General features: G+C 35.0%; 1 protein-coding gene across 1 annotated transcript in view; it reads left to right on the top strand.

Annotated features, from left to right (window-relative positions):
• The first annotated feature begins 3,885 nt into the window (after window positions 1-3,885).
• Window positions 3,886-17,942, top strand: part of LOC100261768 (isoamylase 1, chloroplastic) — a 91,822-nt gene continuing 77,765 nt past the window's right edge. Inside the window, exons 1-5 of the mRNA XM_002265928.5 lie at window positions 3,886-4,456; window positions 6,851-7,033; window positions 7,210-7,302; window positions 12,814-12,966; window positions 14,749-14,840. Coding sequence (XP_002265964.3) covers window positions 4,103-4,456; window positions 6,851-7,033; window positions 7,210-7,302; window positions 12,814-12,966; window positions 14,749-14,840 — 875 coding nt within the window. The 5' untranslated portion in view covers window positions 3,886-4,102. The remainder of the gene's footprint in view (window positions 4,457-6,850; window positions 7,034-7,209; window positions 7,303-12,813; window positions 12,967-14,748; window positions 14,841-17,942) is intronic.

The following is a 17,942-nucleotide window of genomic DNA, read 5'->3' as shown; positions in this document are numbered from 1 at the left end:
AAACCTTTAAGAGGGTTGAATCTTGAAGAGGTTGTGTAAGAGCCCATTGGAGCCAGAATCCAAGTTTAAGAAGATTGGAAGCTTGGTTGAAGCTTCAAGTTAGTGGAACCCTCTCTCGGTTAGGAGGTTGAGGAGAGTGAACGTAGGCAAGGAAGTGTTGAACCACTATAAACCCGAGTTTGAATTCTCTCAACTCTATCTCTTTACTTTACTTATATTTTGTTTAATTTTTTTGTGATTGAAAAGATTTTAAAAACCTAATTCACCCCCCCCCCTTTTGGGTGTTTTTTTTAACTAAACATAGCCTTTGTTTTCTCAAAATATAATCTACTTGTTAGCATTCCCAATCGTCGTTCAAAATTCAGTTTCTAGCTTATTTTAGGAGTTAAAAAAATAACGACAAAATATTTTAAAAAATATTTTGTCATTCCTGAGGTAATATTTATTTGGAAAGGCATGAATTACAAGGTTCTTTCGTCACTCCACCATTATTACCAAGGTAATATTTATTCAAAGAAAAAGAGAAAAATACACATACAAGAAACTCTCTTATTGAAAATTTCAAGCTTGAAGATTTGAATTTCTCCATTTGCATTTACACTTTTTCTTTCTTGTGTTATGGGTGGTTTTGGTTGAATTCTTGTAGTTGATAGACCATATAGAGACAAATCCTTACTTCACGAACCAAATTTTTTTTTTCCAAGAAACCCATATTTAGGAATGATGATTTTAATGCATCAATGGACTATAATTATATGACTTGTTTGGCTTTATGTACTATGTCATAGAAATGATGACAATGTATTAGTATAATGCACCATATTCTTCACATGCTTGTTCTTTTAATCATACTAAAAAAATTTCAATCCCTTGTCTTTTACTATCAATTTCCTCATCAATTTTGCTCAAGTTTCAAAATATTTTTTTTTCCATTTTTCACAACTTTTCCCCTCTTTTAAATTTGGAAATAATATTATATGGGTGTTAGAAGTAAAAAAAGTTGAGTCATTTATAAAGCATTTCCTATTGACCTACTAACTTTTTAGGCAACTAAAGAAACATTTCAATAGAGAAAGAAGGTTAGGAATCTCAATGGAAAACAATGGAAGTATAGAAAAATAGTGCATATTCAAGGGGCCCCCATACAAATATAGTAGTTTTGAAGTTGTTGAACATAATAATTAAAAAATTAATTGATTGGGAGTTTGTTTAGAGTTTTAGAAATTCAAAAACTTTCATTGAATGTCATATTCCAAGCCTCCAAACAATGGTTAGATCCTTGGAATCCTCTTTGTGTCAAATACAAGAGGAATCAAAAGAGGGAATAAGGTTTGATTAAAAAAAACTTATCATATGTCATATCCCTCCATTCAACACAGGAAACCTTTTACTCCATTATAGTAGAAAGATGCTAGAAAGCAATTGTTAGAATAAAATTTGGGCCATAATAGAAAAACACTAGGATCGTGTGCTTTTGTCATTGAGAGTGATAGTTGAGGGTAGTGATGTATGAGGGCTTAAAGCCTTAAAGGTGGATTCCACTAAAACACCCCCTTTCACGCTTTGTTGCCTTTGTCTCATTACCAAACAACATAGAATTCAAACCCACATTCCCACCCACTCACTAAAAGCCTCTTTGACTCTACCTCCATATCTAAAACAACACTACTCTCTTTGTCTACACTGAAAAAATGTATGAAAATTGCAAAAATTCAAAGCAAAGTCCCTAAATTATCTTGCTAATTTCTTTTGAGATTTCCTAAATTGCTGCCAAAGAATAGATATTGATTGATTTGATGTTTCTAGTTCCAATCAGTTTGGGAGTGGATCATAATTCATCAAGAATATATGGAATAATTTAATAGATAATGTGCCAATGGCCCAACAAGTAGCCAAAAGAGTCTAGAGTTTCTTCATCACATACCTATTAAATCCAGATGATATTGAATGACTTATGGCCTAGAGAAGTAAACAAATCCTAAAAAGTTTGAAATTCTGAATACTTAACACTTAACACTAGTTGTACAAAGTAAATGCAAGAAAGCTAAGAAGAACATATAGATTCACAAAAAACCAATTGGAACAAAGGACAAAATTCAAAACCCCAAATTCATTTCTTAGCCCCACATTTGATTTACAATAAAAACAAAAAATAAATCATAAATAAATAAGCTAAAAATAGACCTGAGTTCCCCAAAGAACAAATAGAAAACCTCATAGTTAGGTGACTAAAAATAAATTAAAGAGAAAATCTAAAATAATAAATTATGAAATCTAAGGAAAAAAAAAACCCTTGAAAGATTCTCAGGAAATGAAACACTTACCTTCAACCATCCAAAGCTTCACTGGTGGTTGGAGACAAGTAACCCTCTCTTAGAAATCCTCTGATTTGCTTAGAGCTCATCTATCACAAATGTCGGCTTGTATCGGGTTTAGTCTTTTAAGAGGAAATGAGATGAGATTTTTTAATCCTTGGATAAGTATGTCCCATGTTAATGCATGAGATTTTTAAATCCCTTGTATGAAGGATTAAAAATGAGCTCCGGATGAGTAATCCTGCCTCATTTCCTATCCAATTACAATCCAAACATGGGATTAGAATTTTAAATCTTACCCTCTCTTGAAGAAGCCACAATTACAAAATTTGCAACTTGCAAATTTTTATTTGTTCGAGTATGTAAATAAATTGTGAATATGGTCCAAGTAATAAATGCCCAAGTTTCTTTTGGGTCCTAATTCCAATATGACCCTCATGCCTCTTTAACCCACAGTGCTCCCAAAAGAATACCTATGGTTAAATTAAATGGTTCTATTTTTTAATCTTTCTGACTTGCTCATACAAACAAAGGTCAAAAAGATTGAAAAAATCAATCATTCACAACCATTGATGAAGGATTCCTCGAAAAAGTTGAGGCTTAGTAATCCTTTTTAAAAATCAAATGGATTGGGTCTTATACATATGTGAGGTTAGACTATTTGGTTGATTGTATTATACTGTAAGATATGATAAGAGAGAGAATACTATATCGTATCTCATTTTTGGTTGGTGATGAGATATGATAATTTCTCTCGTTACTTATACTATCTTATATTCAACTAAACATGGGAAATAGATAACTGGTGGAATGTATTATTTTTATTTATCTTTCTTAATATCCTTTTTCATATGTGATATGTTTATCTTATACTAAGATATGAGATATACATATCTCATGTATCATAATTTTTTTTTTATATTTTTATATACTTATTTTGTAAAATAAAAATTTTCATTATAAATTAAATTTATGGTTAAAAAATAAAAAATATTTTTTTTATAAAATATATTATAAAATAATATATATATATATATATATATATATATATATAAATTTTATATGTCGAATAACATAATATAATTTTTTATTTATAATATTTAAATATTTTAATTACGAATATTGTTAAACATAAGAGAAAATTTATTTTTTTAAGTAAAAAATATTAGAATATAATATAATTTTTATTTTAACCATCAAAAAATATATTTCATGTCATTTTTTTTATTCATTTCATAAACTAAATATAATATAATATAATATAACATAACATATTCTATGAGATATGTTATTTTAAGCTATCATGTGCATTAAATATAATATTTAAGTATATTATATCTTATTAGAAATTATATTTTACTATATGGATTTTTTATTAAATGAGATATAATATCCTAAAATATACATATTTTATCTCATTCTGTCACCCAAACATAATTTTAAAATTTTTCATTTTTCTGTTATATCAATTCAAACAAAATATAAAAAAAAGTTAAATTAGTTATGAATATAGTTATAATAGTCTTGAGATATTAAATAAACTTTAAAAAACATGATTTGTGACAGGGTTTGTAATCAGGAGGAAAATGAGTTCAGCAATAAAGAGCTCTCACGTAAGAAACCCAAATTTGATCAATAGCATGATAAACAGTAGTTGAAACAAAACCACACACTTCAATTTCAGTGTGATCTGTCTCTACAGCTCTTATACACTTGCATTCTTTCAAACTCTTATGAAGAACAATACCCATTGATTTCTGGAGTATTGTTCATCCGCTTTTTGGCAGATGGAATTAACCCATTATGCCTCTTGTTCATCACATTATCTTCCCAAGTTGCTCTCTCCTCACAAGCCTCCCCAATGGTGGAATCCAACTCCAAGAGGCAAAAGCTCAAACAATTGGTCTGCAAAACCCTCCAACATGAGATTCTCCAAGTGGGTCGTTGCTGCTGTAGGTAGTGGGGCTGAGGCCGAGACTGTGGTCGTGGAGAAGCCCAAATTACAGCCGTTTCTGGTGTTCGAGGGTTGTCCCGCTCCGTTGGGTGCCACTGCTAGAGACGGTGGGGTGAATTTTGCGGTATACTCGGGCAATGCTGTTTCGGCGACTCTTTGTTTGATCAGTGCTTCTGATTTGGAAGAGGTGTGTGGATGGTTTTTCCATGTGGGTTTTACTTCTGTTGGAATATTTTTTATTTTGAATTTGATGCTTAGTGAATTGAGTTTGAGGGGATTGGATTTTGCAGGGCTTTTTGTTAGAATGTAATTTTCAGAACTTATTACCTAATATAATATATGGGTAGAGTTTGAATTTAACTATGATGGAGATGTTTGCTTTAAGTTGACTTAATTGTTAGGTATGCAACAACCCTACGGATTGGGAAATAATGGCTCAGTAAATGAACCTGCGACGAGTGTGTTTGCGAATGCCTGGGGATGAGTGTTGCCTCACGATGAGTGTGAGGACAACTCTGGATGAGTGTGATATCAAATGCCATAAGAAGATTAACTTGACGTGACTTGCAGTCAATTAATTGGTTTTGGTTTTAGATGAGATGTCTAAACCTTTGGGCCTAATAAGTGGTATCAGTCATGGGGGCATAATGTTGGGGAAATGACAGATCAAGAAATAACCCCCAGGATGGGTGTAAATGCCTGGAGGAGTGTGGACCTTGGGATGAGTTTGATATGACATGGCTCAACTGATGAGCCCAAAAGTGGTATCAGTCATGGGTTTTCACGAACAGTTTTGTATAGTACAATTTTGAATTTGAAATGCTGTTCTTTTGATTTAGTGTGATCTCTTCTATTTTTTGAATTGGGTTCAGTTTCTTAAACTCTATTTTTCTTGGGTTTTGGCTTGAAAATCCCATTCAGTTTTATTTTCTTTGGCTTTTATTTATATTTTTTTATTTTTTTGGATTAGTTTGTTAGTGGATTTGAGTTTGTTTGAGTGACTTTGTTATTGAATTAAGCATAGTCTGCTATTAGAATGTGGGTTTCAGGACTAGTCTTCTAAAAGATTATATGGGAACAATTTGGATTAGAATGCATTAGAGATATTTTCTTTTAGTTGTAGGCTGATTTCATCAATCCTTGGGATTGCATTCGGTACAACAGATGATTTTAACTCTGTGATTGACACAGTCCTTTATCTCTGCAAAGTCAAAAATTTTGTCACACTGTCCAGTGATTTGATTATAACTTGGTGAGAACAATGATGAAAACATGCTAGATCATTTTTCTCATTGTAGTACTAAAGCAGGAAGCTTAGGTTGGTTAGCAGCAATTTTTTTATCATGTTAACATGATATATGAATTTTGAAGGCAAAACATGAGGACTGGATGGGAGCTGAACCCTGTTTTCAATCTCTTTATTTGAATTAGAATTTGTCTGTTGAATGTTGTTTGATTGTCTTGATCTTTTGTTGCAATCTTTTTATCATGTTAACATGATATATGAATTTTGAAGGCAAAACATGAGGACTGGATGGGAGCTGAACCCTGTTTTCAATCTCTTTATTTGAATTAGAATTTGTCTGTTGAATGTTGTTTGATTGTCTTGATCTTTTGTTGCAATCTTTTTATCATGTTAACATGATATATGAATTTTGAAGGCAAAACATGAGGACTGGATGGGAGCTGAACCCTGTTTTCAATCTCTTTATTTGAATTAGAATTTGTCTGTTGAATGTTGTTTGATTGTCTTGATCTTTTGTTTCTCTACCAGTGTGCTCATCATCATGATTTCACATTGACATTTTTTTTGGCTTGTCAAAGAAAATTTGTAGGATAGAAGTAGGTTTTGACTTGAACCCAATTATATGCTTCTGAGAAAGTAGTGGAAGTTTGGTGTTGGTGGTGTCTGGATTTGAATGTAGTTAAGATGGTGGACAAATGGTTAATGAATTCTTTGTTAAAAAAACTATGGTTAGAATGGGATGTTCCTTTTTGTTGGCTCCTTGCCTAGCTAATCAAGTGGTGGGTCTTTTAATCAAAAGGAGGAGTAAAATTCCTGGTGTCTTTTTCTGTTGGAGATCTTTTGCCTCCCTGGGCTATATTTAATGGGTTCCTCAAGATGTTTCTGTAATTTCTTTCAATCATACAGATTGTTTTGACTCTTTTGTTGGGAGATTTTCTTTGTTTTTGTTTTAGTGATTGTACATCATGGGAAGATGTGTTATTAATCCTTCTTGTTTCTTCTTATTAGTAAATAAAATAGTTGTTTCTGAGAAAGAAGTTTATGGCCAGATGACCTGTCACCAGCTGTTTCATCATATTGTCTTAAAAAATCTTTGCCATAGATGTTGGCACTTCCTTTCCGTCTCTGTGATTTAAACTCTGGATGTTTTTGGTTGAGGCATTTTTAACCAGCTTTCTTTTAACACAATACCTGACCTATAAAAAACACGTGGTACACTGGTGGTTATCCATTAGTTTTTATGCTATAGTAAACTTGAATGCTCAATTATATGTTACAAGTTTTTTAGTTTCTAAGTCTGTAGCACAACTAATCATTGCCTTTTATCTGATGCAGGATAGGGTGACTGAGCAGATTTCTCTTGATCCATTGACTAATAAGACTGGAGATGTCTGGCATGTATTTTTGAAGGGAAATTTTGAAAATATTGTGTATGGTTACAAATTTGATGGAAAATTTTCTCCTGAAGAAGGGCACTACTATGATTCATCTCGGCTGCTGCTGGATCCTTATGCAAAAGTTAGTGGCCTGTATAGGGGCATTTGCTTAAAACTTGTTGTAGTGTTTTGTTTGGAATTCTTTTGCTCCTTCCTTTCACTTTAGGACAAGATATCTCCTTGCTTCTGGAACCTAGATTTTATTGTTTTGTATATTTTTGCAATGAGTCAGCACTAATTTTCCTTTCATGTTTGTAGGCAGTTATTAGCAGAGGGGAGTTTGGTATTTTGGGACCTGAAGGTAATTGCTGGCCCCTAATGGCTGGAATGATACCTTCTTCTGATGCTGAGGTACCAAATGAATATGTGTGTATTTTGCAGAACCTAATCAAAATATGCATAGCCACTTCTCACTTCAATAACTCTGCTTTATTTTATGCACATGCTTTACACTCACATATTTTTGGTTGTCCAGTGTTAAATACCCTTCCTAGATTTGTAGAACTTTTGTTTCTGGGCTCTGAAAATGTTTTCCATTCTCCATGTACAACATTTTTAGATATAATCCTGCTTCCTTGGTAAAGTCAGGCTTATCCCTCCCTCTCTTCCTCTCCCTCTCCCTCTCCCTCTCCATTTCTTTTATTTCTAGGTTATACAGATATTTCTACTTTGGAAATTGTCCTTTCTGATCTGCTTCTTGTCTAAACACTATTTCAAGTTGTTTTTTCCCTTCTTGTAGGGGATTAACCACTGAAATTTTCCACAGGGACATATCGTATCCTCTCTAGCTTGCTTGTTTTCCTACCATGATTCTTTGTTGAATTTTGAGTAATTCTCAATCTAAATTGAGTTAAGTCTATAAATATGCTGTCATTACTGTTTATAAACTTGCTTCAGATTAAAAAGCTGTAACTCTGAATCCTTATTCTTATCAAGAACTTTATACTTTCCAATAAAGCCTCCCTTCTGGTTTGGACTTCCTTTCTTATTTCATATTTGGCAGGATTTTGAGTAGATGTGTTTCCAGATCCCAATCTAAAAGATTTTGTATTTTTATCTTTGATTGAATGTATGCCTTGTCCTTCTTCTCCAATAGTTATTTCTTCATAAAGCTTGTTTGAGGTTCTGTGTTATTCAAAAGTTAGTGAAACATCATTTTCAGCATCTTACTGTTGGAAACTGACTTGAAGGCCCTAGAGAATGTTTTCAGTAAAAATAATATCATTTTGAAAGGTTTTGGAAAAAAAATTGGAGCCTCAAGGGTCAAAAGTTACTTTGCATAAATCCACCACTTTTATTTTAACGAATTATTTTAAAAGAAGCTCGATTTTAATTTTAAAAAGGATTTAGTATACTTCTTAGATCTACCACTTTTGTTACTATGTTTTTCATCTTAATTAACATAATTTAGTTATAATAATAAATGAATTATATGTATATTTATGATCAAATATAGTTTAACTTTACCTTAAAAATATATCATAAATAATTAATAATAATAAAATATGGTGAATTATTAAATTTGGTTCATCATGAGTTTTTTTTTTCTCTTTTAGAAAACGTTTTAGGATATGGTGGGTTCTCAAAAAATGTTGAGAAAAAGTTGAAAAAAAAAAAGAACAGGGAAAATCATTTTCCTTGTTTGGACCTTTGGGTGACATGGAAAATGAGATAAAAAAAACAAGAAAAAAAATATTATACTAAAATTTAAAATATTTTCCCAAAAAAGAAGTAAGGAAAGTTTGGAAAAGTGCATTTATTAACAATTTAATTATATTTCTCTCAAAATTTTCATGGATAATTGTCAACTTCTTGATTTGGACAATGCAACACCAAGGCTTCAAGTTTCGTGTGGTGGCACCTTGCACCCGTGAATGCCTAAGGCATGTGGGGAAACATGCATGCACAAGACAAAGGTTGATCACCAAGAAGGTCAAGGAAGGACCATGCAAACTTGGTGGAGGCTTGGAGGTGCAACAAACATTGCTAGCACATAGGGGGCAGTGCATAGCACTTGGGCTAGCATGTGTGGACAGCACATCAGTGGCTTGACATGACAAAAACTCAAGTGTGGGATTTTGGGTGGCTAATAATTTTCCTTCAAATAGGAGGTTGGAGAAGGGGTTTCCAAGTGAAATTTCTTGAAGACAAAAATCAAGGGAAGTGTGGTTGAAGGAAGGGGATAGAAATACTAGTTTTTTCCACAAGATGGCTAACATTCACAGGAGGAGGAACTCGATGGCTCGAGTTAAAATCAATGGTACTTGGTTAATAGAGGAGAATGAGATTAGAGATGGAATGGTTAATGCGTTTAAGGTTTTGCTGTCTACTGCAAGAAATTGGAGACCCGACTTTAGTGGCCTTTCCTTTGCAAGGCTGGAGGCTTTTGAAGCAGCTAGGCTGGAAGAGCCTCTTTATGAAGAGGAGGTTTTTGAGGCTCTTAAGGGTTTTAGTGGAGACAAAGCGCCATTTTTTTTTATGGCTTTTTGGTAGTTTTCTTGGGGGTTTGTGAAGGAAGAGGTCATGGATTTTTTGGTGAGTTTTATGACCATAGCTGTTTTGTCAAAAGTTTGAATGCAACTTTCTTAGTCTTGATCCCAAAGAAAGGGGGAGCAGAAGACTTAAGGGATTTTAGACCAATTAGTTTGGTGGGAGGGCTATAAAAGTAGTTGGCTAAAGTACTAGCAAATAGGTTAAAGCTGGTGGTGGGGAAGGTGGTCTCCAAGGCCCAAAATGCCTTTGTGGAGGGTAGACAAATTTTGGATGCTGCCCTTGTTGCTAATGAAACTATAGACTTGATTTTGAAGAGCAATGAGTGTGCGATGATGTGCAAACTGGACATTGAAAAGGCGTATGATCATGTGAATTGGTCATTCTTGCTTTCAATTTTGAGTATGATGGGTTTTGGGGAGAAATGACTAGGGTGGATGCAGTGGTGTATTTCCAGAGCTAGGTTCTCCATTCTGATTAATGGGACTTCCTTAGGCTTTTTCCAAAGGTCTAGGGGATTAAGGCAAGGGGATCTTCTCTCTCCATATTTGTTTGTGATTGCTATGGAGGCCACTTAGTTGTTTTCTAAAGAGAGCTTTGGATGGGGACTTTTTGACAACTTGTAAGGTGAGGGGTAGAGGTGGCGAAGGGGCCCAAGTGTCCCACTTATTGTTCGGAGATGATACACTTGTATTTTGTGAGGCTTCTCAGGATTAGATGACGTATTTATGTTGGACACTTATGTGGTTTGAGGCCATTTCGGGATTGAGAATTAATTTGGAGAAAAGTGAGTTAATTCCAGTGGGGTGTGTGGAAAATGTGGAGGATTTGGCTGCAAAACTTGGTTGTAAAGTAGGGAGTCTTCCTTCCTCTTACTTAGGATTGCTGTTGGGTGTGACTTTTAAGTCCGTGGCTGCTTGGGATGGTGTGTATGAGAGGTTTCAAAAGAGATTGGCAATGTGGAAGAGACAGTACATTTCCAAAGGAGGGAGAATCACATTGATATGGAGCACTTTGGCTAGTTTTCCTATTTATTACATGTTTGTACTTTATTTACCTAGGACGGTCAGATTGAGGTTAGAGCAGATTCAAAGGGATTTCTTATGGGGAGGTGGGGCTCTTAATAGGAAAACTCATCTTGTAAGGTGGACGACTATTTGCTTAGACAACAAAAAAGAGGGGTTGGGGGTGAAGTGCCTATCTATCCTCAATAAGGCTCTTCTATGCAAATGGAGTTGGAGGTTTGTAATTGAGAGAGGGGCCTTTTGGAATCAAGTGAGAAGGGGAAAGGATGGGGAGGAGCAAGGGGGATGGTGTACTAAGGAAGTGAGGAATGGCCATGGTGTGGGGTGGTGGAAAGCAATTAGGAAGGAGTGGTACTTGGTAAGTAGTAGACTTTCCTTTATGGTGGGTATTGGACGGAGGGTGAGATTTTGGAAGGATAATTGGTGTGGGACTTTACCCTTTTGTGTCTCTTTTCCTTCATTATTTGCTCTAGCCGTCTCTAAGGACGCTTGGGTGGATGATGTGTGGAGTTCCGCTGATGGAGGGGGGAGTTGGAGCCCGCTTTTCTCTAGACCCTTTAATGATTGGGAGGTGGATGAGGTGGACAGATTCTTATTGAGTCTCAATGGGAAGAGTGTTAGCGGGATGAGGAGGATAGGGTGCTTTGGAAGGAGACTAAGTGTGGGAAGTTTTCTGTTTAATCCCCATACAAAGCCTTAGAACCAAGCTCTACAATTTCCTTCCCATCAAATATCATTTGGAAATCTTGTGTGAGTTTTTTTGGGTTGGAAGCAACATGGGGAAGAGCTCTCACTTTGGATCAAATTTAGAAGAGAGGATGACTGTTAGTGAATAGATGTTACGTCTGTCAAATGCATGAAGAATTGATAAATCACATCCTTCTCCATTGTGCCAAGACAAGGACCTTGTGGGAGCTGCTTTTCACTCTCTTTGGGGTGCAGTGGATGCTGCCTGCTTCAGTTAGGGAGACTCTTTTAGGATGGGATGGGTCCTTTGTGGGTAAGAAGAGGAGGGAAGTTTGGAGAGTAGGCCCCTTATGCATTTTTTGGACAGTTTGGAAGGTAAGGAACAAAATTGTGTTTGAAGATGATCCATCCAAAGACTTAAAAGTTCTTTTGTTTGTTTTCTTTGGTCGGAGATGAAATTGTTCATAAAAGATGGTCCTTCGAAGTTAGTTGGTTTCATTGATTGGTTAAGCTCTTATTGAGGGTGGGATCTTTTTTGTTCCTCCTTGCTCACAACTATTTTTGTTCCAGCTGGGTGGGGGTTGGTGTATCCTTTTTGTTTTCTTTGAGTTGCTGTTTTGGCATCTCTTTATAATATATTATTACCTCTCTTTACTTATAAATAAAAAAATAAAAAATAAATATTTCATAATAAATAAAAAAATGTACTACCTAATTTATTGCGTCATCATTTTTATTTTTATTTTTTTATCAAAATCATCTAAAGGAATATAATTGTCATTTTCAGTTTTTCATTAACCATTTAATGAAAAAATTAGTTCTTATAAATGAATTGTGTAGAATTTATTTGGACTTCTAATTTTATTTTAAGTGGTTAGCTCGTTTATCATACACCCCATAGAGTCTTCAACTCAGTCATTTACTTGGCTTTCTCTTAAAAATCAAAATTCTTCTCTACCATGGATTCTCAAAGTAATCCTAAGGCATAAAAGATGAAAAAGATAAGAATTTTGAGTTTCTCTCTATTGAGAAAATATCTTGAGATCCATTTTTGAAATGTTTTGAGGGTTTTCTTCAAAAATCCATGCCATGGAAAAATAAGAGAGTAATGTTTTAGAGTTCTTCAAAACACTAGAAAACCCTTAACCATTCATTTAAATAGTGGTTGGTGCCAGTGTGATCTAACAAGGAGCAAGGAGCATCAGATTGTGGAAAGTTGAGTATTATGGGTAAGTAGGACTGTATTGCAGTTGGTGCATAAATTGCGGTGTTCCTTGTACGAAGTTTCTGAAGTGCTTTCTTTAGAGGTGGCCATGACCCAGTGGTTTTGCTCTGATTTGAATGAGTTTCACATGTGCCAGCATTTGTTTTCTAATTTATATTATCTGCTAGCAGATGAATAATATTTGAATATTGGACAGGGGATTAAACAGATAAAATCAGTACAGGCTTAAAATTAGTTTTATTAATTGTAATTTAAAATTGAAAGTAAAATAAAAAAAACATGTTCTCCCACCTCTCAGTTGTTTCCTGGCTATCAATGATCTAACCACTGGTATCTGCGCATATATTTGATCCAAATATCTAGAAATTACTATGTTTTTCTTTTCATTTTACTGCTCAGAATTCATTAAATCTTGTGACCATTGGATGTTTTCAGTTTGACTGGGAAGGGGATCTACCTCTGAAGTATCCACAAAAAGATCTTATAATATATGAAATGCATGTTCGTGGGTTTACAAGGCATGAATCTAGCAGGACCAAATTCCCTGGTACTTACCATGGTGTAGTGGAGAAGCTTGATCACTTGAAGGTACTTATTTTAGTGCTTAAGAGTTGCCTAGAAGTATTTCTGAGGAAGTTTTGTTTTTGTAATTACAAAACAAGAAGTTTACCTCTTAAAGCAATTTGGTACTAAGACTCTTGTTTGGACCCTATTGATATGTTCTTTGTAGAATGGTTATTCAGACGGGAAAAGTAACTAAATAAATATTTTATTAGTTATCAATAAATGGGGTCTCCCATAAGGATTTTGTTTTATATGTTCAAAATCTGTAGGTTGCCTCTAGTGAGAAGGCAAATTGGATTGTAGGATACAAAGAGGTTAAGATACAAACTGCATGCATACTGGGATGGAATTGCTGCAAGGGTCATATGGCAATGCTTTTGTGGTTCTGGAGAACATCAAGTGTTTTCATTTTTTCTGCTATAGAGGTGGTATCATTTTGGGCTGGTACATCTGGAGTAGCAGCTTGTTAAATAAAATGGTATTTGGCTCTTGAAAACCTGCTTTATCTTGAAGTCCTAGTTCAGAGATCTGCATTGATTATGGCTCATTAGCTTCATAAACAAACGAAAACTTTACAATAATTGATGCTAGAGTTCAATCTATTTGCATTGCATTTTTTTAGTCTTTCAAATCTATCTGGGTGCTTTGTTTTGGGGAAAAATTCCAATTTGTTGGCCTTGCTGCTAAAAAAATGGAGGAGCAGAAGTATAGTATTTTTATCCTTCAAGTTAAAATATGACAGATCACTGATTTTGAATCTAATTAACTTCTGCTTTGGGAACTTCAAACAAAGTAACAACTTGTGCTGCTTCCTCTTTGATATCTTTTAGAATTGAGACGAAATATGATTAAATGGAATGCATTCCATTGAATGGACTCAAATATGTTTTCCTATTCTGAGTTTCTTGTGGAAACTTGCCCACGAATTTGTTTTGGATTGGGAGGATGGTTCCAGTTAATTAAAAGTAGTTTGGAATAACTTTTCATTTTTTTTGCATTGGCTAGAAGTTGAAGTTCAAGTTAAAGTCATAATTTTGAAGGGGTAATTCTGGTATTATAAATTTTCATTACACAAAATAGTGTATAAGCCCCAAATGGGCTTCTATAAGATGCAACATTTTCCCCGCTTCCATATTAAGCCTTATTAATAAAATTACACAAATAGATGTAGAAGCTTTTAGTGAGCTCAAAACAGAGGTTTTGGCTTCTTAGAAGCCGATCAAAACAGAGCATTATCTTATCAAAAAAATCAAAACAGGACCTTAAGAGTCTAGGGCAGTTATCTCATAGATCAAATATTAATATGTTTTTATTTATTAAACAGAAAGGTGTGTTCTTTTTTAGATGAATAAAAACTAACTTTATGAAGTCCCATGTTGCTCTTAAGTTATACCTGGCAAAGATCAAGGTTATTCTCCATAGTCTTTCATTATCTTTTTTATTTCTTTAATCTTTCTTTATATAATACCAATACATAACTTTCATTTTACTATGTCTCAGCTTTCTAATGTTTCAGATTTTCTGGAAATTAATGTGAATGCTTAGTTCTATGACCCTCAATTATATAGTTCTTCCTTTATCATTTATCATAAACTCTATACTTTCCAATAAAAGACATGTTTATTATAAACTCCATGCTTAAGAAATATTTTGGCTCTCATGTGATTTCTCTGAGGTTGCCCTTTTAACTTTTTATCTGACAACTTGTTGTTAACTGCTGTAAAGATACTGTCCAGTAGTCTTAAAACAATCCAATTATACATTGTTGGCTGCTGCTTGTCATTGTAAGTATTTCTAATTGTGCAGGAACTTGGAGTCAACTGTATAGAGTTAATGCCATGTCATGAGTTCAATGAACTGGAGTACTTCAGCTACAATTCTGTCTTGGATGACTATAGGTACACAGTACCTACCTTTTTTTAAAGAATTTTTTTCCCTTCCTTTGTTATCCGTAACATGTTATTAACCACCTTGCAAATTAGTCCGATGATAGGTCATTATCTAATATACTGAGCATTATCTTACCTTTCGTCTCAATCTAACTGATACGAAGATTGTGGATCTTGAAAGATTAATGTCCCTACTTTTCATTATTCATTTGACCCCTTCTGTTCCACATGCGAAAGCTTGGGTGCTGTCCTCTTCAGGAGTTTTCTTAGTAAAATTGTTTTTTTCAGCCTTATCAGTTTTGTCAGATTTTGTTCCATTCTACCCAACTAATTTTTTGTGGAATTCAAGTCCTCCTTCTAAGGTCAGGGCCTTTGCATGGTTAGTGACACATAAGAAGGTAAGTAGCAATGACATGCTATAGTTGAGAAGACCTTTTTAGCCCTGATTGGTACATCCTATGTAGGAGGAGTAGTGAGACCATTGATCATCTCTTGCATCCTCCGATTACTTTGGGATTATGGCATAGGATATTTACACAGGTTGGGATGGAGTAGGTTCCACTAGGCAGTATCTGTGATATGATGGTGATCTCCTTCGAGTGTTTTGGGAATTCAATTAGAGGTAGAGCTCTTTGAGAGATCATGTTTCTTTCTTTGTTGGATTCTGTGGAGAGAGAGGAATGTGTGGATTTTTTAGGAAACTTGAAGGATGCCAGAGTCATTGTGGGATTTGCTTCATTTTTATGTTTCTTTTTGGGCTTATTGTATAGACATTTTTAAACCCTATCCTTTGGGTGTTATTTAGCTTAGTTGACTTTCAATTTGTACACCATAGGGTTGGGTCTACAAGGTTTAAAGTTGTTATGCTTGTATATGCCTTCTATCCCTTTTGTATAGCCTTCTTTGTTTAGTGGAGGTTTACTTAGTTCTTTTGATCAGGTTTGTACATCTTGGGGAGGACTTCTCATCCTTCTCATGTTTTTATTTTCAATTAATACATTTGTTTGTTTCTGATAAAAAAAAGAAGAAGATATTATTATTCTAGTTTTTAAAAATAATTTGCATTTGCGTTAAGTTTGATTTTTCATAGTTTTAAATCTATTGACCTACAAATTCTTTAGTTTGCAATTTGCTATTACAATGTGAAGAATTTCTGAACTCCTTTATTGATATAAATCGGTACACACCATACACATATATATACACAAATGACTGAATAAGAAAAAATCAATCTAGCTTAATTCTCTCCTAAAATTAGGAAACTAAATCATAAGGAAATATCCTAAATGATCTCTCCTTTTTTATTCCTAAATTAAAGTCCTAACTTTGGCATTATTTCAACACTCCCCCTCAAGCTGGAGAATATATATCATATAATCCCAGCTTGCAAGTTAAGTCTTCGAAGTTAGGCCTAGGTAAAGCCTTGGTGAGGATGTCTGCGGTTTGGTGCTTGGTAGGAACATAGTTTAATTTGACCGTCTCACTAGTCACCTTCTCTGTGATAAAGTGTCTGTCAATCTCAACATGCTTGGTCCTGTCATGATGCACGGGGTTCTTTGCTATGCTTATAGCTGCCTGATTATCACACATCATCAGAATTGGAGATGAACTCGTTTGTCCCAGTTCACTAAGAACCCTTTTTATCCAAATCCCTTCACAGATTCCCTGTGCAAGAGCTCTGTACTCAGCTTCTGCACTACTTCTGGCTACAACTGATTGCTTCTTACTCCTCCAGGTAACAAGATTTCCCCAGACAAAAGAACAATATCCGGAAGTGGACCGCCTGTCAATGATGTTTCCTGCCCAATCCGCATCTGAGTATACTTCAGTGTCACGGTTCTCTGTCTTTCTGAAGAATAGGCCTTTCCCTGGTGTCATTTTTAAATATCTAAGAATCCTGTAGACTGCTTCCATGTGTTCCTCAGTGGGGCTGTGCATGAATTGACTTACAGCACTCACTGCAAAGCCAATATCTGGCCGAGTGTGTGAGAGATAAATCAAGCGCCCGACAAGCCGCTGATATCTCCCCCTGTCTACCGGTGTACTTTCTTTCTCGATACCAAGTTTCTTCTGACTATCCATAGGAGTATCAATTGGTTTGCATCCAAGCATACCGGTCTCCTTAAGAAGATCGAGTATGTATTTTCTTTGAGAGACTACGATTCCCTTCCTTGATCTAGCCACTTCCATACCAAGGAAATATTTCAAATTTCCAAGGTCTTTAACTTCAAACTCTTCTGACAAATACTTCTTCAAATTCTGTAACTCCCCCATATCATTTCCAGATAGAATAATATCATCGACATAGACTATCAATATGGCCAATTTCCCGGCATGAGACTTCTTGACAAATAGAGTATGATCAGCCTGACCTTGTTTGTAGCCCAGCTTCAGGACTGCTTTTGTGAATCTATCAAACCAGGCTCGAGGAGATTGTTTAAGGCCGTACAATGATTTTTGGAGTTTGCAAACCTGATTCTTTGCCATACTTTCTTCGAAACCAGGTGGTATTTCCATGTAGACTTCCTCTTCTAGGTCCCCATTTAGAAACGCATTTTTTATGTCCAGTTGTTGCAAGCACCAATCTTGATTGACAGCCAATGAGAGAAGGATCCTGATAGTGTTCAGTTTTGCAACAGGAGCAAAAGTCTCCTGATAGTCTATCCCATAGGATTGTGTAAACCCTCTAGCTACCAAACGAGCCTTGAATCTTTCGACTGATCCATCTGCTTTGTATTTTATGGTGAAAATCCACTTGCACCCCACAGGCCTCTTCCCAACCGGCAAATCTGTGATAGTCCACGTCCCATTCTTCTCAAGTGCATCAATCTCATCTTGTACTGCCTTCTTCCATTCTGAAATTTTTAATGCCTCTTGTATTGTGTTGGGAACCTGAGTATCATCAAGAGAAGTAGCAAATGCTCTGTAAGATGGTGATAACCCTTCATACGTAACATAATTCCCAATTGGATGATCTGTACATCTCCTAACACCCTTCCTCAATGCAATTGGCAAAGTAGAATCATCAATGCTGGGAATTAACACCTCTCCAGCCCTATCCTCACCTATGTTCTCTTCAGGAAGACTTGAATTGGAGTCAATATATTGGCC

The sequence above is a fragment of the Vitis vinifera genome, chromosome 11 (assembly GCF_030704535.1).
Source record: "Vitis vinifera cultivar Pinot Noir 40024 chromosome 11, ASM3070453v1".
NCBI lineage: Eukaryota > Viridiplantae > Streptophyta > Magnoliopsida > Vitales > Vitaceae > Vitis > Vitis vinifera.
The sequence above is the reverse complement of the archived record's forward strand: the minus strand, read 5'-3'. Positions and strand labels throughout refer to the sequence as shown.